Source organism: Bos indicus, chromosome 6 (genome assembly GCF_029378745.1).
Source record: "Bos indicus isolate NIAB-ARS_2022 breed Sahiwal x Tharparkar chromosome 6, NIAB-ARS_B.indTharparkar_mat_pri_1.0, whole genome shotgun sequence".
Classification (NCBI taxonomy): domain Eukaryota; kingdom Metazoa; phylum Chordata; class Mammalia; order Artiodactyla; family Bovidae; genus Bos; species Bos indicus.
In genome coordinates this window covers 105,792,797-105,816,712 of record NC_091765.1, presented here as the reverse complement: position 1 = coordinate 105,816,712, position 23,916 = coordinate 105,792,797, and the positions used below count along the sequence as shown (strand labels likewise).

Here is a 23,916-nt window from a genome sequence, read left to right as displayed (position 1 = left end):
AACCTGGGGAGGCATTAGGAGTATGTTACCATATGTGAGACCCCCGAGCACACTGCCTGGTCCTTCCTTTCCCCTCGGTGAGGACAGGAGTAGCCAGTTCACCTATCATCCTTGGCACATGTGCCCTTCACCCAGAAGTTTCACAGAAGATGCTATTGAATAAATGGGTCAAAGCACTTCCCCCATTTCCAAGGTGTCATCCTATTTCAGGAACTGAGTTGAGTTCACTGCCATTGTCTGATGTGATCCCCAAAATACACAGCAATCCTCTAGGATGTGACTACTATTATTAAACCCATCTTGCAGATGAGCAAATTGAATCTCATAGAATTTGGAGAACTTGCCCAAGGCCACCCACTAGCAGGAGTCCTGGCCAGGACTCAGCCCAGGCAGTCTGACCCAGACCCTCACTTGTATCACCATGTCTGCCTATAACCAAAGTCATCTAGCCCAGGACTCTCACTTTACAGAGAACCTCTGCCCAAGACCTAGATCACAAAGTATGGGGCTCTCTTGGGTCCTTCACCCAGAGTCAGCCTGTGGTCAGGCACCCTCTAGTATCTGCAGCCAGCAGGAGCCCAGGCCATTTGGACTTTGTCTCCTGATGATGTATTCATTCATTTGACAAACATTTATTGAGTTCTTACTGTATGCCTGGCACTGTTCTAGGCTCTATCTAGAAGAAAACAAAACAGACAAGGACCACTGCCCATATGAACCTTGCATTTTGATGGAGGACACAGATCAGAGACAAATAAATATTTAAAGTTGGGCAGTAATGAATTCTGTGAAACAAAACAGAGGGGAGGTGGTGAGGGCAGGATTTAGATTTAGAAATACGGGTAGTTGGATGGTGCTAGAAGTTAGATGGATTAGAATGAGAGATTGGGCCCCAATTCAGGCCACTTTAGCAAGCGGGAGGATACTTCTGGGGCCGAGATGCATATGAAGCATGGGAGCGTAGAGACAAATTGCTACAGGAAGAATCCTAGCCTTTTCCCAGAGATGCCTCTGCAGGAACCTCATCTAATCTGGCTTCTTCCCTCTCCCTGCTGGTCTCAGTTTCTGTATCTATAAAATGGGCACAATAATACACACTTCACAGGACTATCTGTCTAAGCATTAGAAAAGCTACTACATGGAAAAGTGCTTATTGCCTAATTTTGCAAATATTAATAGTTGCCACCTGGCCAGGCAATGGATCCCATGTTCAGCAAATGAAGCCTAAATTCCTCAGCTTGGCACCCAAAGCTCCTGAACTGGGGCCCAGTCTGTCATTCTAAGCCACCTAACCTCTTGTTGCTGTTGTTCAGTCGCTGAGTCGTTTCCAACTCTTTGTGACCCCATGAACTACAGCATATGAGGCTTCACTGTCCATCACTATCTCCCTGAGTTTGCTCAAACTCATTCCGTTGAGTCAGTGATGCCATCCAACCCTCTCATCCTTTGCCACCCCCTTCTCCTCTTGCCCTCAATTTTTCCCACTTCAGGGTCTTTTCCAATGAATTGGCTCTTCGCATCAGGTGGCCAAAATAGTGAAGCTTCAGCTTCAGCATCAGTCCAATGAATATTCAGGGCTGATTTCCTTTAGGATGGACTGCTTTGATCTCCTTGCTGTCCAATGGACTCTCCAGAGTGTTCTCCAGCACCACAGTTCAAAAGCATCAATTCTTGGGCACTCAGCTTTCTTTATAGTCCAACTCTCACATCTATACATGACTACTGGAAAAACCATAGCTTTGACTATATAGATATTGGTTGGCAAAGTGCTTTCTCTGCTTTTTAAAATACTGTCTAGGTTTGACATAGCTATTCTTCTTCCAAGGACCAAGTGTCTTTTAATTTCATGGCTACAGTCACCATCCACATTGATTTTAGAGCCCAAGAAAATGAAATCTGACCCTGTTTCCACCTTTTCCCCATCTATTTGCCATGAAGTGATCTAACCTCTGCTGCTGCTGCTGCTGCTAAGTCGCTTCAGTCATGTCCGACTCTGTGAGACCCCAGAGATGGCAGCCCACCCGTCCCTGTGATTCTCCAGGCAAGAACACTGGAGTGGGTTGCCATTTCCTTCTCCAATGCATGAAAGTGAAAAGTGAAAGTGAAGTTGCTCAGTCGTGTCCGACTCTTAGCGACCCCATGGACTGCAGCCCAACAGGCTCCTCCGTCCATGTGATTTTCCAGGCAGGAGTACTGGAGTGGGGTGCCATTGCCTTCTCCGGATCTAACCTCTAGCCCCATTCAATTACCCATATTTCCAAGTCCCCCCTTACTCCCCCACCATCCCAGAATCCTCCTCCAGTTTCCACACTCTGGTACCATTTGCTCTCTTTCTGTCTCTCAATCCACATCCTTCAGCTTTCCAGAAAGATCCAACTCCAAACTCCAGTAAAGGAATATAACTGAACAGCCCTTCTGAAAATAGAAAGAAGCTGAACATCCCCTGCGCTTGGCCTGATACTCCGGACAAAAGCTTTTGCTTGCTCTGCTGAATCCCCATAATAGCCCTTTACCATGCCTTTGGTCCACTCGGATAACATCAGGACGTGCCCTTTCGTTGTGCTCGCCTCTGGTTTCATCCTGCCTGTAAGCCCATTAGGGGCTGGACCACTCTCGTTCGGATTCACCTTCCTCTTTCCTGCACTGCCCGGTGTGGGAGAGATGATGCTGTCTGACAGAAGACGCATTTTGGGGGTGGAGGGGAGAGGCTGTGCACCTGTCTTATGGGCTTACTTGGATGGAGGGGCCATCTCAGTCTAGTGGAAGCAGAGCTTGTTTTCTTCCAGGCAGAAGGAACTCTTTTGTTTCTCCAGTGCCAGTCTGTGTGGTTTAATGGAGTCTGAGTGAGCTGGGAAGGCACAGGGCCCTGGGGAAAAGAAAACCCCAGGGTACTCCCATAATTGCATGAGGCAGATGTTGCTTCCAGCAGATTGGAAGTCTCCGTGTTTGGAAGAATAAGATTCCTCTCACATGGAAATTGACCTCTCAGCTTCCCAAGCAGCACTCACTGATAAACATTCCTTTCTGAGTTTTGGACACTGAGGGGAGAATAACACCCAGTTAGCAGCCTGGGTCCCTGCCCAGGAGGACTTGGTGTTGACAATGACGGTAATTTGACAGAAATCCTCCCCCTCTCCATCCTGTGCATACACATCCATCCATCAGACCCAGGCATGAATATTCAGGTTTCTTAGGCCCAGACCAGCTCCAGTTGTAAGCTGAATCACAGCAAATGGATTTGAGCCTATAGACCAGGGATTTTACCATCTGGAATTCCAAAGGAAAGTGTGCATGATTCCAGAAAAGTGCCCCAAATAAAACGTATTCATGTCTCAACTTCACGTTTGATTTGAAGCAAATTGAAAATTTTTTTAGTCAAAATATTACATGATAATGGTTTTAAAAATGTAACACAGCTAAGAGGCTTATAAGGCTTCTTCTCTGGTGGCTAGGTGGTAAAGAATCCACCTGCCAATGCAGGAGATGTAAGAGACACAGGTTTGATCTCTGGGTGAGGAAGATCCCCTGGAGGAGGGCATGGCAACCCACTCCAGTATTCTTGCCTGGAGAATCTCATGGACAGAGGAGCCTGGTGGACTATAGAGTCTGTGGGGCCACAGGGTCAGACACAACTGAAGCGACTTAGCATGCACACAAGAGACTTACAGGGAATGTAAGAGGGAAGAGAGGTCCATTTGCTTTACCCCCTTGAGCCCCTTATAACTCTTTTAACTATTTGATAATTCCCCTATATTTTAAAATGATTTGAGCCAGTTCTTTATAACAAAACTATGTCTGTACGTAAATAATTTGTTATAACACTATGTCTGGATTCATTCGTTTTGGACATTCTCATTGATGTCTTATTGTAACAGTTGAGTTCCCAGCCCACACTTACAACACTATCCTTCCTCTCCTCTTGCTCTGTCCTACCATGTAATTATAGCAGTTTGTTATAATTCACTGGCTAATATTTATATTATTACGATTATGTACCTTGATGACTTTCCTTTCTCATGAAGCTTTTTGTTTTTCTTGGAGTTAATAATTCCTCGATTGTTATTTCTTACATCTTTAGTTTTCTATGTGCCTATGGCTGATTTTTTCCAAATGGTCCAAGATTAAACATTTGGCAGTGCATTTGCAAAATGCTCAAATATGTCACTGGCCGGCAGTGACTTTCCATGCAGCCAGCTTCTTGACCGAGCTGGACTCCAGCATGTGAAGCAGGCACCAAGAGAAATTTACCAGATGATGTGTTGCTGAGCAGTCTTAGAAGCATGTGCCAGTGGAGCATCCATGAGGAGTCCTTTAACTGCCTTTGGTGTCAGGGCAGGACCCACATGGAGGTGACATCTGAGCTGGTATTAAAAGAAGAAGTAAGAGTTTGCCAGGCAGGCCACCGGAAGTCAAGGAGCTTCTGGGGAAAGACAACAGCATACACAAAGATCAGAGGTGTCAGAGAACAGTTCTTTGAAAGAGCTTGAAACCACTGACAAAGGAACCTCTGACCTGCAGCCAGAGCCGCATAGAATGCCTTGAGTACCACGCTACTAAAGAGTGTGATCCTGGCAGCTTCTCTCCATGACAAAGTGTGGCCTCTCCTTCTTAGACTCCTGGACACAGCAATGCTGTGTGTGTGTGTGGGGGGTCTTCAGCAGCCCAACCAGTCTTTTCTCCAAGACCCCCCACCCCCACCCCACCATGCTCACCCACACACCTGCTCCCTGAATCACACACAGCCTGGAAGGAGGGATGTCCACATGCCGAGTGGCTGAGGACAAGAAACAACGCCAGAAAATGGTCCTCCTTTTGAAATCTCTGTGCTTCTTTTGACTTCGGTCTCCTCCTGACATTTAAGGTATTTCAAAGATAAGGTGAAAATGTGAGGCCCTGAAAAAGCCCCCTTCTTGATGAAAAATGATGTTACTGAGTGGAAGCCCTCCCCATGAGAATGCGGCAGGTACCTGGGGGCTGGGAGGCACCCACCCACAGTGTGGTAAGAGGGGTCATGAGAAAGCTGATGATGGAGATCACTGGGAAAAACTAAAACACAGCCCAGGGCTCCATGTCAGCCCCCTACCCCACCTACTGCTCTCCCCTTGCTCTTACTGACCTCAAACCTGCCTTGTCCTTCAGGAAACTTTCACAGATCGAATGCATGGCAATGTGAATAAGTTAAGGAAATGAGACATTAGCATTGCTTTGAAAATGCAGCCCATGCCAAAGCGGGCAGAGAATGGAGCGTGCTTAGAGGTGGGAGGGACAGAAGTGTGCACCCAGGAAGTGTGCAGCCTAGCATCTTACAGATAAGAAGTCAGTGCCCAGGAGGGAGGGCTGCCGTGCGTGCTTGTCAGTGGGCTCCACAAAAAACCACCAGGGGTGTCCATGTCTGGGGAGGGGCATCAGATTGCTGACAGAGACCCCCAATGGGGAGAGAGCATCCAAAGAGGAGGGACAGTGGCTGAGGAAATGAGATGGGAGTCCCTGATTGTGGGTAGGCTGGTCTTCAACTCCCAGACTTCCCGCTCAGGTCTGAGAGGTGGGTTTCATACATTCGACCCAGACACAAAGTCGCAGGCTCGGAGCAGCAGATCTAAACTCGGAGTGAAGTGACTGAAAGTTGCTCAGTCGTGTCTACCTCTTTGTGACCCCATGGACTGTAGCCTGCCAGGCTCCTCTGTCCATGGAATTCTCCAGGCCAGAATACTGGAATGGGTAGGTGACCCCTTCTCCAGGGGATCTTCCTATCCCAGGGATTGAACCCAGGTCTCCCACATTGTAGGAGGATTCTTTACTGGCTGAGCCACCAGGGAAGCCCAAGAACCTGAAGAGGGTAGCCTATCCCTTCTCCAGGGGATCTTCTTCCCAACCCAGGAATCAAACTGGGGTCTCCTGCATTGCAGGAAGATTCTTTACCAGCTAAGCTACCAGGGAATCCTAAAATATGTTAATAGCAAGCATGGAAGCCAAACACCAACCTTTTGGGACCTCATGGACTGCAGCCCGCCAGGCTCCTCCATCCATGGAATTCTTCAGGCAAGAATACTGGAGTGGATAGCTGTCCCCTTCTCCAGGGGATCTTCTCAACCCAGGGATTGAACCTGGGTCTTCTGCACTGCAAGCAAATTCTTTACCTCTGAGCTACGAGGGAATCCCCTAACCTCAGGCCCACCCTTCAGTTAGGATGGTCACTTGTGTTGGTTCAGAACCACAGCACAGGGAAAAAGGAAGCAACAGCTCTTGGCTCCCAATCATGTACCAGGCCCATGCTAGAATATCACCTAGTCAACCTCATAGCAACCTTGCAAAATAGCTGTTAATTGCTCTCCTGGAGTGATTCCAGAGAGAATTCGAGGATGCAGAATTCGCTCAAGGCCCCAGAGCTAGTAAGTAGAAGAACCAGAATCTCAACTTGGGCCTAACACTGAAGCTGAGTGAGACTGTGAAAGGCCCAAGATTGTGACCCTAGGTCACAGAGCTCCTGGCTAACCAGGCTGGTTCCTGACCACTGACAGCCACACCTTCCATGTCCCCAGAATCCAGGTCATTGATAGAGAAAGTCCAAATCGTGTTGCATCCTTGGGCTTTTGTGAGCCTTAGAACAAACCACATTTTGTCTTCCTCTCTTGAGCTCCATTTGGTGAACACTAATCTGATCTCAGATGATCTGATTGTAGAAGGAGGTGGCAGACAAAGCAGAGGTATGAGTGGGTCTGAACAGTGAGACCAGAAACCAGGATGATCCAGATTGAACACAGAAGGCTGACAAGAGGATTAATAATGGGCTTCAAGTTCAGGGAGCATCATTTAGAGAGGAATGCTGGTTTAATGCCCTCAGGAAAGAGAAGGGTGAATTCTGTAAGTGTATAAGCAGGGATATTGGACTGCCCAGGGCTTAAGAACACAGAGCTTGGTACCTTACTGCTAGGGGTGGGTGTGCCACTCTACCATTTATAAGATGCCTGAATATGAATGCATAACTTCTTGGTGCCTCGGTTTTCTCATCTGTCAAATGGGAATATAGCAGGGGTATTGTGAGGGTGAAACTGGGTCACTCTGTGTGAAGCACTCAACAAATTCGCACGTGCTTAGCGCCAGTCTATCACTGTAGTTGGCTCAGGGAGGGACTCTGCAGGTCAACAAACTTTAAAAAAATGCACAGATTTCTCTCTGAAATGAGAAAGGGACAAGGTTGATTTCATGGAAAATTTTGCAGCAGGACTTTTAGCCCATCACCTCTCCAGCCTCAATTTCCTTGTCTATAAAATGGGAATAATAGCTGCTGACCTTACTTCCAGATTGCTCAAGAACCAAGCAAGGCAGAAGACACTTGAACCCTTTAAAAAGCAGAAACCTGTTTCAGGGAAGGAGAGGAAGATGGTGTTTCTTGAAAGATGACCTCAAGCAGGTCACTTAACTCACGTCTAATACTTGGAACAGCTTTCTGAGTTGTGAATGTTATGCCCTGGGAGAGTAATTTCACTATTGTTGCTAAGACAGAGAAATACAAGGGTAATCATCCAGTCGTGCGCTTGAGGTCTCTCTTGTTGAAGTCAGACCATGGTACCGGGAACAGCCATTCTAGAACAGCACACTTGCTGCAATGACCTGAGCGTCTTAGCATCTGGATTGCACCCTGGGGGTGTCGGGTGGTGTTGATTTCTGCAGGGTCTGTTGGGGAGATGGTGACAGGCTGACCCATTCTAAGGTGGTGGAAGGCGGGGCGGACACAGCCGGGCCCATGGTCGCCGCTCCAGGGCTCTGTGAGCTGCGGTCTGCGGGGTCTTCTCTGGAAGGTGCTTGTGGGGACATCTAGGTCAAGGGTTCTGTGGACATTCATTGACTGATGCTGGTTCCCTGGTGAGACCCAGCTTGTGATAAGTATCATCACCCTTTCATTTCACAAAACATCCCTTTGGAAAGTGACTGTTTATCCCTCCCTGAGTGGCTGCCCTCATGCCTGCTGCACCTCGGCTTGGTGGAGCCCGTTTCAGTACCAGCATGAACCACTGGAATTGAGCTCGAGTGAACTCCGATGAGTTCTGTACAGAACTTTCTATAGAAGAGCAGGACTGGCTCAGCCTAATGTCATCTGCATATCAATTCGCTATTCAGCTTGCAGCTGCCACGAGGGAAAGTGATGGCTATTGCTTCTCAAAGAGAAATGCGTGGTATCAGCAATAATGTCACAAAAGAGCCCCCTGAACAAATCGGAAGAGCCAGGCTCCCATTCTACTCTGCAGCCTCCCCCCCACCTAGGTTCTCATGTGAGCTTGCTTGATCTACTCGACCTTGCTGGGTTTCGGTTTTCTCTTCTATAGACTGGAAATTATAACAGTACTTTATAGGAGAATGGTCTTCATGCTACTTTAGCCCTTGAATAGGATACCATGCTACTTTAGCCCTTGAATAGGAAAGTTTGGCATAGATAGATAGATAGATATTAGGTTGGCCAAAAGCTTTTTCCATAAGATGTTATGTAAAGACCTGAAGAAACTTCTTGGCCAACCCAATATCTTACTTAAGAAGCAGGGATGTGTGTCATTTCATGGGTCTCCATCTTCAGCTGCAGCACCGCTTACCTGTACCATTCTTCTTACCCAACATGCATCCAGACTGGAGGCATTTACTGAATGCCTGCCAGGTGCTGGGTGTTGGGAAGAAATATAAAAGAACACGGCAGGGGGTGGCCCTGAAGTGCTCAGTCTAGACAGAGTGATGCACCCATAAAGAAATACGCATTACACAGGTAGCAAATGCTTTCATGGAATTCTGCACTGGGAAGAGGTGTCATCCAGAGGAGGAAATGCTGAAGCTGGGGGGATACACAGCTATTCTGCAGATAAGAGCAGGCATCCCTGGGAGAGGAAGCAGCACGTGCACAGGCACAGCATCCTGAACTCTGCTTGTTAGAGACGCCCATGGGTTGGCAGGATCAGAACAGAGGAGCAGAGGGCTGGGGTCTTACCAGTGGCAAGGCTGGAATCCTGGATGGGTTCGCATCAGGCAGAGGGCTTCGTATTCCAGGCTAAGAGATTTTAACTTGATCCCGAGGGCAGTAGGGAGCTGCTGAAAGTTTCAGACAGAGAAGTAGCTTAGAACATCAGATTCACATTCTAGAAGGATCACTCTGAGACAGTGAGGGGAATGCAAAGGGAAGCAGGGGGATTTGGGGACAGTTAAGATGCTGTTGGTAGAATCAAGGCAAAATCGCTGTCAGAACCTCCCCTAAGGCATATGCTAGCAAGTAAGAAGGGGAGGAGATGCCCAGAGATTTCAGAAACAGCCGACAGAACTGTCTTAGGGTAGGCAGCAGTTCGGATGGCAGTGAGACAGTTGTGAGTTAAAGGCAGGAATGGAGGTGCATCAGGTTTCCAAATTGGACTTCTGCATGGATGGTGATGGCCCCAGTTGTGGTCCAGGGACAGGCGTGGGTGGGCTGGGAGGTGGTGGAGCTTATGGAACTCAAGGGTTAAGAGCAGAGCTGTCCACTGGGCAACTGGAAATGAGTGTGAGGAGCCCCCAGTAAGAGGTGTGGGCTGGATGTGGAGATCTGGGGTCATGGCCCCATACATGGGTCTTAGGTTGGGTTCCCCAGGGAAGAGACCCTGAGATGGGGATTTTTGAGCAGGAAGTTGACTGGGGAGTGTTCTCAGATCAACACCTCCAGGTGATAAAGGAAGAAGGACTCAGTACAAGGAGAGGGTGAGCTGCCCTTAGTCACAACAGAGGTCTCAGCCTGCAGGGAGCTCTGGACCTGGGAGGGTCCATCCGAGAGGGAAGAGGAGGGGAAGGAAGGCCTTGGTGCCCCTGCACCAGCTAGCCATTGGTTGCTGCTGCTGCTGCTAAGTCGCTTCAGTTGTGTCCAACTCTGCGACCCCATAGACGGCAGCCCACCAGACTCCCCCATCCCTGGGATTCTCCAGGCAAGAACACTGGAGTGGGTTGCCATTTCCTTCTCCAATACATGAAAGTGAAAGTGAAGTCACTCAGTCGTGTCTGACTCTTCAAGACCCCATGGACTGCAGCCTACCAGGCTCCTCCGCCCATGGGATTTTCCAGGCAAGAGTACGGGAGTGGGTTGCCATTGCCTTCTCCGGCCATTGGGTGCAGTTTGCTCCTAAGGATGGATGAGTAGTCTTGTGGAGGAAGCATCCTTGCAGGGCTTGTCTAAGGGGAAGGCAGGGACCCAACTGTAGCCCCATAGCCGACAACAGTCATGGCAGGTAGAGGATGACCCCCTCAGTTCTGGGTCACACACCACTGTCTACAGCAGGTGGAGGGGAGGTGCTAGGCTCTCAATTGGTTGCTTCCAGAGCCACCCAGACAGCTCGAACAACCCAGTACCCAAGCCACACCTGCAGGCCAATTAACCCCAAATCTCCACCTGTGGGAGACCAGGAACATCAGTCATTTTCATTATCCCACAGGTGATTCCAATCTGCAACCATGTCTAAAACCACTGTCCTGAGGGAAGCCATGGGATGAACAGAAAAGAGTGTTGGGCTCAAAGCCCTGGGGAGGGGCTCAAAGAAACTGGAGGAGAACTAGGAGAGGGGTGTCCTGGAAGGCAAGGGGCAAGGGATTCCAGAAAGAAGTGGCCCCCTGCAGCAAGAACTGATGTGGTACCATGCCTAGGGAGAGAGTGACCCAGATGCCCTAAAATGTACCTGGAATTCAACTTTAATGTCACTGTCATGAAAAGGTAATAGACACAGATGCTTCCTGTGAAAGAAGAGTCTATGATTCATAGTTCTCCAGTGGAGGGGGCATGCCACCCCATGCAGGGCCACACGAGGAAGCTCCAGGGCTGGTCAGGAGCAGAAGGAGGGAGGGCATGAGAGAGTCATTTCCTAGGCAGATTGATAGGGAGTCTAGGGGTCCCCAAGGAGAGAGGGGTCTAGAATTCTCAAGGAGGAAGAAAGGACAAACTTTTTTTCTTTCTCCACATTCCTTAGGATTATATAACAATAATGTATCCTGCCTAAGGACAGTCTTTGGATTCAACCTTCTGTTATCTTAAAATGTTAATTATGGTAGTAGACCTGGTCTTTACAAGGATGTATCTTGCCTAAGGACAGTGTTATCTTAAAATGTAAATTATGGGAGTAGGTCTGATGAGGTCTTTACAACCTCCAGATATTCTTTGGATTATATAACTTCATTGTTAACACTAGCAAGCAGGTACTCTTTCCACCCCCTTCTGATGCCTATGTCAGAAGCTTTCTCTATCTCCTTTATACTTTAATAAAACTTTATTACACAAAAGCTCTGAGCGATCAAGCCTCGTCTCTGGCCCCGGATTGAATTCTTCTCCTCCAGAGGCCAAGAATCCCGGTGTATTCGCGTGATTCAACAACAACCTTTCAGGCAGGGCATGGCCCAGAGCCTTTATTGTGACTTCCATGGAAGGAATGGGTGAGTCTGGGTAGGGAAGCTTAGGCAGGCTCAGGATGGCATAGTCTGAATAGTTACAGGTGTCCCCAGGACTACAGGGGCTATCTCAAGTTGCCTACTACCTGGCCCTGGGGTAATTTAGGAGAGGGGGTGTATTGACTTGGTGTGTGAGAGTTAGATAGAGGAAGTGGTCCATGTAGGCTCTGGATTGGTTGGTTTGTATGTTAAAGGGATGATCCCAGGGAAGTTATTTGCTAGAAATTAACTAGCCTAGGAGGGGGAGTATCTCCAGGATCAGTAAGGCTCTAAGATATCAGATCATCATAAAACATAGGAAATAAAAAGCATAGTTAATAGACCAGCCCCGAGGGCCCTCAGCTTGGAGGTCAGAGAGGGCTGGGCTTCAGCCTCAACTCATCCCCTTGGGGTGCTGGGCACAACTTTCAGAATACACAGGAGCCTTGACCTTGGGTTCCTCGGGGCTACAGAGGGGAGGACTCTCCAGAACAGAATGAGATGCAAACTCCCAGGTCAGGGAAACTGTAGTGGGGGGGTGGGGGGGTTGGTTCCAAGGATGGAACTCTACAGAATTCCCATGAAAATGCTCACGAGGAAAGAATATCCATGAGAAACATCTGCCAGCCCCAGAGACCTGACCCAGTTCTTCACCACTGTTTCATCTTAGAGAAGTCAGACACTGAATAGAAGCCAGGGAAGTGCAGGGGGAGGATGAACAATGAGAAGCCACCATCAATCCCCCACCCCCAACTCTTTTCACTGCAGACTCCAGCTCGAAGCAGGCTTGGACTGGGGGAGTAGAAAATATGTCATTCAATCAGGTTGATTTCATTATGATTTTGAAACTGTGGCCTTAAGACCATTTAAAACCACTGAGATGGGGAAGGGAAGGGCACTCTCACTGATTGCATTTTGAACAAATGTAGGAGATGAAAGGGCTTCCCAGGTGGTGCTAGTGGTAAAGAATCTGCCTACCAGTGCAAGAGATTTAAGAGACGTGGGTTCAATCCCTGGGTCGGGAAGATCTCCTGGAGAAGGGCAGGGCAACCCACTCCAGTATTCTTGCCTGGAGAATCCTATGGACAGAGGGGCCTGGCAGGCTATAGTCAGTAGAGTCGCAGAGTCAGACATGACTGAAGCGACCTAGCATGCACGCACAGGAGATGAAAACCAAGGTTGTGTTTCAATAACACCATGAACTGTATGTTTTTAAATTTCGTTGCAGATACATTTGTAAAGTATCCAGCACTGAGCTTGACACGTGGAGAACTGGTTAAATGCTAGCCTTGATTCTAGTGGATGAGATCTTAAATAGGAAGACTTACAAAGGAAAATAGCCCATTTTATCCCCTCAACTAGCCTTGTGAGAGAGATCTCCTTCCACTCCTTCTCACCTCCAACCCCTGTCCTGGTGGCGGTAGGAATAGTATTTGCTCCACTTGACTGGGCGGGGATGGCGGGGGGTGGGGGGGTGGCAGAGGACCACAATATACTGTCCTTAAATTAGAACCTGACTTGGGATAAGATCAGTGATTCCAGCTCTACTTAAAAGTTCAAGCTGTCTCATCCTGGTCCAGGAGGGTTTTATTTATGGAAATACCTGAGGTCATCTATAGCCTGCGGGAAATAAGACTAGAAGTCTATTTTTGAAAAGGAAGCCTCGGTAGACTAAAGAGGAAGACAATCGCATTTTTGCAAGACTCACTCACCTTACCAGAGAGAAAGCAAAAATCATCTCTGCTGACAAGACTTCCATTTTTCTTTCCTCTCAAGTGATATCAGCATGTGTAAGAAGGGCTTTGACCTCAGGCTTTACTGAACACATCAGGGTCCAATTGGCATCAAAAAGACTCATCAACCTAGAGGGATGGGATGGGGTGGGAGGTGGAAAGAAGGTTCAAGAGGGAGGGCGCATATGTATACCTATGGCTGGTTCATGTCGATGTGTGGCAGAAACCAACCCTCAGCGGGTAAAGAATCTGCCAGCAATGCAGCAGACACAGGAGACGCGGGTTCGATCCCTGGGTCAGAAAGATGCCCTGGAGAAAGAAATGGCAACCCACTCCAATATTCTTGCCTGGAGAATTCCATGACCAGAGGACCCTAGGAGCCTACAGGACCATGTGGTCTCAAAATGTCAGACACAACTGAGCGATGAAGCCCACACAATATTGCAAAACAATTATTCTCCAATTAAAAATAAATAATTAAAAAAAAAAAAAAACTCATCTGAGATTGACTCTCTGTAGCACCTAGTGGTCCATGAGATTCTCCAGGCAAGAATACTGGAGTTGGTTGCCATTCCCTCCTCCAGAGGATCTTCCCAACACAGGGATCGAACCCACATCTCTTATGTCTCCTGCATTGGCAGGCGGATTCTTTATCTCTAGTGCCTCCTGGGAAGCCCTACGCAGGTCATACTGGAAGCCCTAGGCAGACACAGCCCAAGGTGTGTCCAGCTGCTTGCTGCTCAGAAGGCTATAAAGAGGCAAGCTTGGTGGAAAGGAAAGTTTGCTTTATTTTGGATGCTGGCAGCTGGGTGAGAGGGCAGACTTCTGTCCAGAGGTTGACTCCACACCCCACCCCACTGCACCCCACCCCACCGCGACCAACAATCAGAGTTGGGCAAGAGGTTTTACAGGTGGAGGGAGGGGGCTCCATGTAGAAAGAGCACACTCAGCTCTGACAGTCATCTTGAACTTGGTCAGTGATGGTCTGACCTGCATTACCTTGATTAAGTACAGTTGATCTTCAGTTCCAGCGTTGGTTTGTTCTCATTTCTTAGAGGCCAGTTCTCAAAATTGTGGTGGCTTATGTCATGGCTACAGTCTGGTCATCATGTAATTAACTTCTTCCACCTGATGGTGGTTTTAATAACTATAAGACAGCTCACAGGATATGGCTCAGAATATTATCTATAGTCCTTGAAAAGGGACTAAATGTCCTTGACCTTGCTAAATAACTAAACTATAATTATTTAGTCTGTTGGATGGTTTTCCTGTTTCTGCATTTTCTCACTTCTCTGATTAAACTTACCGTTTGGCTAAAATATTTCCCCAGACAAAAGGCAGGTGGAGAACATGAGGGGCAAGGACCATAGGCTTTTCCCACAGCATCAAATTAGAGAGGCACCTCCCAGGGGTGGCATCCTTGGAGCTGCCATTGGGTGGAAGAAAGAGGGGAGCTGGAAAGTACTCCTGGAGGAGGAACAGCAAGTACAGATGTGCAGAGGCATGATCCACTCAGGATCATTGGGAATGATGACTGCAGAGGAAGTGCAGGGCCAGGGGATGCTGGAGATGTGGGAGCTTGGCTGGAGGATGGGTCATGGATGGCTTTGCTGCTGTTCCATGGCCCTTTAACCTGGCTTTGAGGACAACCAGGAGCCTTTGAACTGAGATGGACACCCTCCGTTTCCTTGAATCTACAATGCAGCATTTCTGGAATCACACTCCTGTGTGTAAATTGACAGGTTACGCAATCCAAATCTAAGCGTCATCGTGGCCCCTTCCAAGATCAAGAAGGAATGTTATCTTTATCACCTGACTGGTTGGTGGTGAGGCAACAAGATGATGGTTCAGGAATCTAGATGTCAGTTTGCTGACTCCAACCAGCCTGGGGGTCTACATGCTGGTGGGCGGCAGTTTCCATGTGGTGGGGTCTTTGTTTCTGTAGAAACAACTCAAGGACATGCATTGGGTTGCCATCTCTTTCCCCCAGGGAGCAAGCAAGGTCCCTGCCACTCTGTGGCTAGATAACTGTTTAAGTGACTATTACTTTTTCTTGCTTGACTGGCTTTTCTTTGTTTCTGCATCGCCCCGTTTCTCTAATGATTAACTCCTTGATCCTGCTCTTTGAAACTCAGGGAGGCCCAGGAGACCAAAGCTTTTGCTACAGATAAGAAGCAGGGGACATGGAGGGACTGGTCACCAGGAAGGCCCCCGGGGTCCTGCTCAGTTTCACTGGTGACCACTCGTCCACCTTCCTGCTCCTCTCCCAGCCTCATTCACAGAGCTCTCCCCAATACTGAAAGCTGGCATCGGCCTGACAGGTCCCTCACAGATGATGGAAGTGGGTGCTGGCTGGTGAAGTCGGAGGAGTTTGTGAATATAAGTTGTTACTGTGTCCAGAATGAGGAAGACATGGTTAGAGAGCATCACTGATTCAATGGACATGAATTTGAGCAAATGCCAGGAGACAGTGAAGGACCAGGGAACCTGGCATGCGGTGGTCCGTGGGGTCGCAGAGTGGGATGCAGCTGATCGACTGAACAACTGGTCGACTGAACAACAACAACAAAGTGGATTTTTCAGCTCACAGGGAGACAGTCTGACCTGGCCCACCTGTGAATGGCCAGAGAAAAGAAGAAATTCACATTTTCCCTTCTATTTTGCAAGACAAATGGCCTTTTTTCTTTATTTCCTCACCTCCTACTCCCACGCTGCTCTGTAAAAGAAGCTGGCATCCAGATCCCCAGAAGATGGCTTTTTGGAGACACTAGTCTGCCATCTTCTATGTCAGCTGGCCTTCTGAATGAAGTTGTATTCCTTGCCTCAACACTTTGTCTCCAATTTATTGGCCTGTCATGTAGCATATAGAACAGCAACACAGCACTTCCCAGGAGGCACTAGCGGTAAAGAACCCATCTGCCAATGCAAGAGACGCAGGTTCAATCCCTGGGTTGGGAAGATCCCCTGGAGGAGGAAATAGCACCCCACTCCAGTATTCTTGCCTGGAGAATCCCATAGACAGAGGAGCCTGGCAGGTTATAGTCCAAGGGGTTGCAAAGGGTTGGACACAATTGAAGCCACCTAGCACGCTTGTAATAACAAAAGCAGCGAAAAGCAGGGGTTAAAGTCAAAGAAGCAGATCCAACATGGAGTCAGAACAGGCTGTTCTCCATTACAAGGGCACTGCAGTCTCCACCTCAGGATGGACTCCTCCTGGCAGGACTGACCTGAGGCCAGCTGAAGCTTCGCCAGGTGCGAAGCCTTTCCAGGTCTGGACACATCTCCTTTTCTCCTTGACTGTCTCCTTGTACTTTCTTAGGAAAGAAAACGCTCAAGAATTCCACGTTGAGAACTTTGTTTTCCTCTCTTTGTCCCCCTCAAAACTCCTCCTTCTGACCTCTTCTTTCAGAGATGCAATTAGAGTTCATTTGTAAACCTGGGTTTAAAAAAAAACAATCAGGGAGAATGCTGCCTTAATCAGCATAATAATAAAGGCTCTGTGCTGCCTTTAAGCTGTATAATAGGTGAATGGCTGCTCCTGTGTGCTAAGTCGCTTCAGTCCTGTCCGACTCTGTGTGACCCCCGTGGACTGTAGCCCATCAGGCTCCTCTGTCCATGGGAGTGGCTTGCCATGCCCTCCTCCAGGGGATCTTCCCGACCCAGGGATTGAACTTTCGTCTCCTGCATTGACAGGCAGGTTCTTTACCACTAGCGCCACCTGGGAAACCCTCAAAGGGGCTCAAATTGCCTCTTGAATGGTATATGCTGTAGGTTCAGGGGTGGCCTGTGTCTGGAGGCCCCACCACCCTCTCTTCTGTGGGGACTCGGGAAAGCTCCAGCTGACCTTCAGTGATGAGGGCAAGATGAGTAAGAGGTCACAGGCCTCAGAGGTGTCTGGCTGGTAACACCAGCAGAGCAGTCGCTTCTTCTGCACACCCACTGGGTGCTGGCAAAGCACAGAGCCCACAGGCAAAGCTTTATCTGAGCCCACTCTCACGACTGCCTGAGAGGTGGCCGCGGCTGTCCCCATTCCCCAGGTGAAGAGAAGGGGGTTCGAGGGGCCATGAGAATGATCTCAGCCAACGACCTGGAAAGACCAGAGCCCCTCAGGCTGGCTTTGCTGTCCCTGGGGCCTCTCAGTCAGTCAGTTCTTGGCTTCCCCAAACTCCTCCTTCTCAGGGTCACCCTATTGCAGGAAGGGGGAGCCTTTCCAGGGCCCCACAGTGGGCTCTTGTCTACAACAGAAGTGAATTCTCTGAGGAGACACACATGCTGTGAAAGCAAAAGACTTTATTGGGAAGGGACACCCGGGCGGAGAGCAGCAGTGTTAAGGGAACCCAGGAGAACTGCTCTGCCACGTCGCTCATGGTCTTGGGTTTTATGGTGGTGGGATTAATTTCCAGGTTGTGTCTGGCCAATCACTGTGACTCAGGGTCCTTTCTGGAGGTGCAGGCATCACTCAGCCAAGATGGATTCCAGCAAGGAGGATTCTGGGAAGTTGACAGGATATATGGACTGGTGTCTCCTCTTCTTTTGACCTTTCCTGTATTATTCTGGTCGGTGGTAGTTCGTTAGCTCTGTGTACCTTGCCACAATCTCTTTGTGTAAGATAACTCATGCAATGGTTGCTATCAGGCCTGGCCAGGGACGGTGGTTTCGGTCATTGGTCCCCCTAACTAAACCACAGTCTCATGCTTTGAGGGGGTGAGGTCAGCTTTCTGGGTTGTCTCTGTCCAGCCACCTTGCTCATGCCCACATCTGATGTGACTCAGGGTCCTTCCTGGTGGTGCAAGTATCTCTCAGCCAAGATGATTCCAGAGGGAGGACTTCTGGGAGGTTGCAGGACTTATCATGGACTGGCATTTCTTCCCTTCTTTTGGCCCCTCCTGAATTTTCCCATTTAGTTTTGGGACCTCCTGTTGTGAAACAACTCATAAAGCAGTATGGCCAAGGTGGGCGGTCTCAGTCAACAATTCCGTAACAAATCCAGTGTCCAGTCCCTCCCTAGTCTTTGTTCCTGGGGTTTATCCTTGGTAAGGGGGACCCTGTGCAGAAAGCAGAAGCTGCCTGGCCCAGGGGTCCAGCTCCCCCCAAACAGTGACCTTATCATTCACCAACCCCCTTTTCTCCCTTCAGGAGAGCACCTGGCCGTATCTGTTTGGAGTGATTGTCATCCCTGCCTTGGTCCAGCTGGTGAGCCTGCCCTTTCTGCCCAAGAGCCCACACTACCTGCTACTTGAGAAGCACGACCAGGAGGGAGCTGAGAAAGGTAGGGCTCCCTTTGCCTGGTCCACGCGGCCCCCATCTCCTCACAGGGGTCAGGGATATGGGCATGCATGCTCTAGCACACCCCATCCCGTTTCGTCTTCCCATCTGTCTGCTGTGGGTGGCCCTGAGTGGGGACACAGATCACAGTGTGGACTGAAGAAAATAGCACACCATGAGAGTTGTGAGTTGTTTTATTTGTGGCAAAATGAGGACTGCAGTCCGGGATACAACCTCTTAGCTGGCTCTGAGAAACTGCTCCAAAAAGATATGAGGAGTGTCAGTATATATGTGATTTTGGTGAAGCGGGATGCATGCGGTCAAGCATGCATGTCAGCAAAGGTTTGCTGCTAAGTCACAAGGAGCAGATGTCACCATTAATGATTTTAGTGCCTTTCTAGATGTGAGAATATGTGAGACTTTGGGCTCATAAAATCTTCTGAAAATATCTAACTATCTGAAGGCCTGTTCTGCCAGTTTTGAGCAGATCACCTTATTCTTGGTTTCTGCCCTGAACTCCTTTCAGGGTGTATTGAAGGTCAGTGACTGCAGTGGCTACTGACTTAATCCTTGTAGAACCAGATGGCTGGTGACAGTTTTTCAGTTATCAATAGAGAGACCCTGAAAAAGCCAAGACAGAGCAGGATAAGACCCAGGTCTGCTCACCTCTGTGCAGTGTCTCTCCATGGCCACCTCTCGGGGGGACCCAACCCCAGAGATGCTGCAAACATAGGTTTCTCGGTGGTTTAGTCTATCCCAGCCCTCCCTCTGTTATTCTCTTCCTCACTGATCAGCTTTCCCATCAAGCACAGAATAAGCCCTCGTGTCACCCCAGCATGGGGCCTCTGCACCAAGACCCAATGGAACATTCCTTCCAGCCTTTCGAGGGAGCAGAAATATACCCATTTTACAGGAGGGAAGCATGAGGCCCACATAGGGCTTGCCAGTTGTCTTCTGTAGCTTTTCTTAACCCTTTGAATGGTGAGGTGCTGAACCAGATTCAAAGCACAGCTTGAAGAATCAGAGGCATTTCTACAGAGCCCAGAAAAGGCAAAATGATTTTGCCTGGAGACAGACAATGTAAAGTGAACAACAGGATCCCCTTTCTTTTAGTTTTATTAAACAAGACATGGTCAAGAGCGCCATGGTTCAGCACAAGGGCTGGGAGTAACTAGTCCTGCCTTCACATCCCAGCTCTGCAGTCTGACCTCGACCTGTTCTTTTTACTGTTCCGATTCTCAGAATCGACATCTGTAAAAAGAAATGATATAAACTTCCCCTATGGGCTTCTTGTAGAGATTAAAGTAGATATCTATATCTATGTCTGTATCTATATTTGGTCCACAGTATTATCTGCTGTCATCATTACTGAGCTCTCTGTCCATTTTCTTATTATCCGTGCCATGTCCTCTAATCTAAATTTCCCTAATGTCCACATCCAAGAAAAAATAATTAAGAATTATATGTAATCCTTAGTTTACTATAATTTGTGCAAAATAAATCTAAAATTTAAAGTCCAAATAACCTAAGTGTCTTTTGAGTTGACAGATGTTATGATGAAATATTAATCACCCCCTATGTTCATCCATGGGCTTCCCTGGTGGCTCAGAGGTTAAATCGTCTGCCTGCAATGTGGGAGACCTAGTTCAATCCCTGGGTTGGGAAGATCCCCTGGAGAAGGAAATGGCAACCCACTACAGTATTCTTGCCTGGAGAATCCCATGGATGGAGGGCCTGGTGGGCTGCAGTCCATGGGGTTGCAGAGTCGGACACGACTGAGAGACTTCACTGTACTCTGCTATGTTTGTCCAGCAGTTTTTGGTTTGGATCTATTTTCTCATTTACAACATTTTCATGAGATCAGAGAACGTTATCATTACCTTCGCTTTTTAGATGAAGAAACAGAGGCCTACAGGGGTGAAGCGACTTCTCCAAGGCTGTGGTTATATGGTTTCTGGTTTCTAGAGGCCTTTAAAAACTGATGGAGAGGACAGATCTTTCTTCTGTAGAGTGCCCACATACACAAAATTTGTGGAGCTTGGTGTTGGGGATGGGACTTGATCCCTCTCCCCTAGAAGCCCACAGAGGACCCTGGTTAATGCTCCACCCCCATCTCACAGCCAGCTAGTGATAAAAGAAGGATTGAAACCTGAAGATGACTGTCCTCCCTTCTCTCACACACACAGAGGGACACGGATGGGTAGTGGGGTCCATGGGGAGGCAAACTATCCAAAAGTCAGGCTTCAGGAAAGCAAGCTGATGGTCAGATGGAGGAGGCTCTGGAGTAAAAAGAAGGCAGTTGAGAAAGAGCCAATGGGATCTGACTCCGAAAAGCAACTGGATTATAGGTCGTTATCGTTCAGTTGCTAAGTCGTGTCCGATCCTCTGCTACCCCATGGACGGCAGCACGCCAGGCTCCTCTGCTTTCCGCTATCTCCCGAAGTTTGCTCAAATTCATATCCATTGAGTCGGTGATGCTATCTAACCCTCTCATTCCCCGAACCCCCTTCTCCTTTTGCCTTCAATCTTTCCCAGCTGTTAGAAGGCAGCAATTCCTCCAGCTTGATCTCCTGGCATGCAAGGACGTCCATCCACCCATCTGGCTCCACTGGGGAGGAACTCTTGGGAAATGCTCCAATTAAGTACAGTTGGAATGGGCAGTGCATGCGAATGCCCGACAGTGAAAAAGGTTTAAAAGATTTATTTCATAGCACAGCAGGGAGTGAGAGAGAAGGCCAGTGGTAAAAAAAAAAAAAATGATAAATATTACATGTGCGCTTTATAAAAAGGACAAAAATGTTGGCCTTGGGTTGAAACAGAATATTGAAATCTGCATCTGTACTAATATTAATAAAAGTGCTCATTTCACTCCAGGCATTCAGCAATCATAGCTATTTATTGTGCTGGGTGCTCTGCCAGGAGAAAGGGAGAGGGGGACAAAAGATAGCCTTCCCGCTCCCCAGGAGGTAACAGGGACACCTAGGTATGGGCCATGCACACACTCCTAATTAACGGCTCATCCACATTGAGAACTAGTTCATTCTCAGCACTTCAGGTGTATTAGATTGTTAATCCCTCCTTACCATAGAAAGTAGATCATATTATTTCCATGGGAGAGCTTAGATAAAGACACAGAGCTAGCAAATGCCAGCCCTGCGGTTTGAACTCTGACAGTCTTGCTCTGGCTCCTACGTGCATAAACAAAGCACTCTTATCTCTGAGCACCTTGTTTGGCACCACGGGAAATATACCTGGCCTGGTCTGTGGGCAGGGGTGCGTCCAGGGGCGGGGCCAGGGGCGTGGCTTAGGTGTTCTGCCCACCCCTTTTGTGGTGTTGAGCACAGGGGCCAAGCTTGGTACCCTGCATTTGCTTCCGACTTCCTGTTTTTGCTCCAGCTCTTCAGAAGTGGCATTTGGGGTTGTGTTTGGTCCTTTTGTATTTTGCTGTCTATAATTGGGCTTCCCTGGCGGCTCAGCAGTAAAGAATCTGCCTGCCGGAGACATGAGAGACATGGATTTGATACCTGGGTCTGGAAGATGCCCTAGAGGAGGACATAGAAACCCACTCCAGTATTCTTGCCTGGAGAATCCCATGGATAGAGGCCACTGTCCATGGGGTCACAAAGAGTCTGGCATGACTGAAGCGACGGGGCATGCATGCGTGTCCATAATTTGCCCCAACTGCGCATGCTCTCAGTTATTTTTAGTCCCTCATAGTTTCTTTGTACCTTGTTGCTTTAGGCGAAATTTGTCCAGGTGCAAGCATTGCAGCAAAGGGTTCCAGCTCCCAGGCTGTCTTAAGAGGAGATGCAAGTATGGAACAGGCTGTTTACACAGGCAGGGAGTTCTCATTTCTGGAGGTGTCTGAGCACTAGGCAGGAGTGGGAAGAACCACTGGAGGCAGCCAGAAGGTCCAGTTCAATCAACACCCTACTCTGCTGTCCACCAACCTCCTCTAGGCCTTGGCTTCTTAATTTCTAAGAAGGGAAACATCACAACCCTCCAGCCTCTGGTTGAGACAGACAAGATCAAATACAGTGGTGTTTGGGGGAAGAGGGCTTGGCAAGCTGTGGCCTGCGCACTTAAAAAGGAAATTGTCTGCTTTTGCCACGTGGATTGCTGCATGACCTTGCTTTTGAAGAAAGGGATTCTATGGTTAAAGTGATGTGATATCTTTCGCTCTGGGAATGGAGAATTTGTTTAATGTTGGGGGGAGAATCACCCCCAACTCTCTAACAAATCAATCGTCACTTATACCTGAGCTGTTCCTGTCCTTTTCCGTGACATTTCCATCATGTTTATTGGTGGTACCACCCCTGTGTTTGTGCCTTAAGCATGTTTCCTTATGACTGTTTTCTTATTATTAATGTCATGTGTGGTCAAAAGAAAAATGGCCTCCAAGTATATCCACATCCTAATTTTCGGAACCTGTGAATGTCACCTTGCATGGCATGAGGGGCTTTGCAGATGTGATCAGTTTAAGGGTCCTGTGCGTGCATGCTCAGTCGCTCAGTTGTGTCTGACTCTTTGTGACCCCATGGACTGTAGCCCATCAGACCCCTCTAGGGACAATTATTTTGGATCATTTGGATGAATCCAATGGAATCACAAGGCTCCTTATAAGTGAAAGAGGGAAGAAGAGGGTCAGGGTCGGAGAAGGAGCTGTGGTTGAAGATACAGTGCTGCCGGCTTTGAAGGTGGAGGAAGGGGCCAGGAGCCAAGGAAATGCAGGCTGCCTCTAAAGCTGGAAAAGGCCAGGGAATAGACCACCCTCTAGAGCTTCCAGGAGGAGCAGAGCTCTGATGACACCTTGATTTTAGCCCAGTGAGTCCCTTTTTGGGCCTCTGACCTCAGAACTGTTTGTACTGTTTTAAGCCTGTGAGCGTGTGCTCAGTCATTCAGTCGTATCCAATTCTTTGCGACCCCATGGACTGTAGTCCTCCAGGCTCCTCTGTCCATGGGATTTCCCAGGCAAGAATACTGGAGTGGGTTGCCATTCCATTCTCCAGGGGATCTTCCTGACCCAGGGATTGAACTCACATCTCCTGCATTGGCAGGTGGATTCTTTACCACTGAGCCACAGGGAAAGTGGTGATTTATTAGAGCAGCACAGGAAACTCAGACATCACATTAAGTAAAGAAAATCAGTTCCAGTTGAACTAGGACTTTACCTTCATTCTGAAGACAAACCTTTTTTTACTTGAATTCTCAGAATGGTTGGACATTCTGATGGCTTCTTTTATTTTTATTTATAACAAATAACTGAGTGAAAGGTCTTCGGGAGCATGATGCTTTTAAAGCTGTTTGTTTCCCATGCACCATTTTTGCTATAATTTATCAAGTGTCCTTTCCACGCAAGGTGCTTTGTTCTCATTGTCTCCAACGTCACAAGTCTCCAGAAACTCAGAGACTTCGGGGAGGAAATCAGCACTCAGACGTTGAGAGCCTGGCCTGCAGTCCCACTCCGGCCCTGAATTCACACTAGGGCAAGGTGATGCCTTGA

At 48.4% G+C, this 23,916-nt stretch overlaps 1 protein-coding gene across 4 annotated transcripts in view; it reads left to right on the top strand.

Annotated features, from left to right (window-relative positions):
* Window positions 1-23,916, top strand: part of SLC2A9 (solute carrier family 2 member 9) — a 242,496-nt gene that overhangs the window by 79,485 nt on the left and 139,095 nt on the right. For all 4 annotated transcript variants that reach the window (XM_070791806.1, XM_070791804.1, XM_070791803.1 and 1 more), the window contains one exon: window positions 18,285-18,417. In XM_070791806.1, the coding sequence (XP_070647907.1) occupies window positions 18,285-18,417 (133 nt within the window). The remainder of the gene's footprint in view (window positions 1-18,284; window positions 18,418-23,916) is intronic.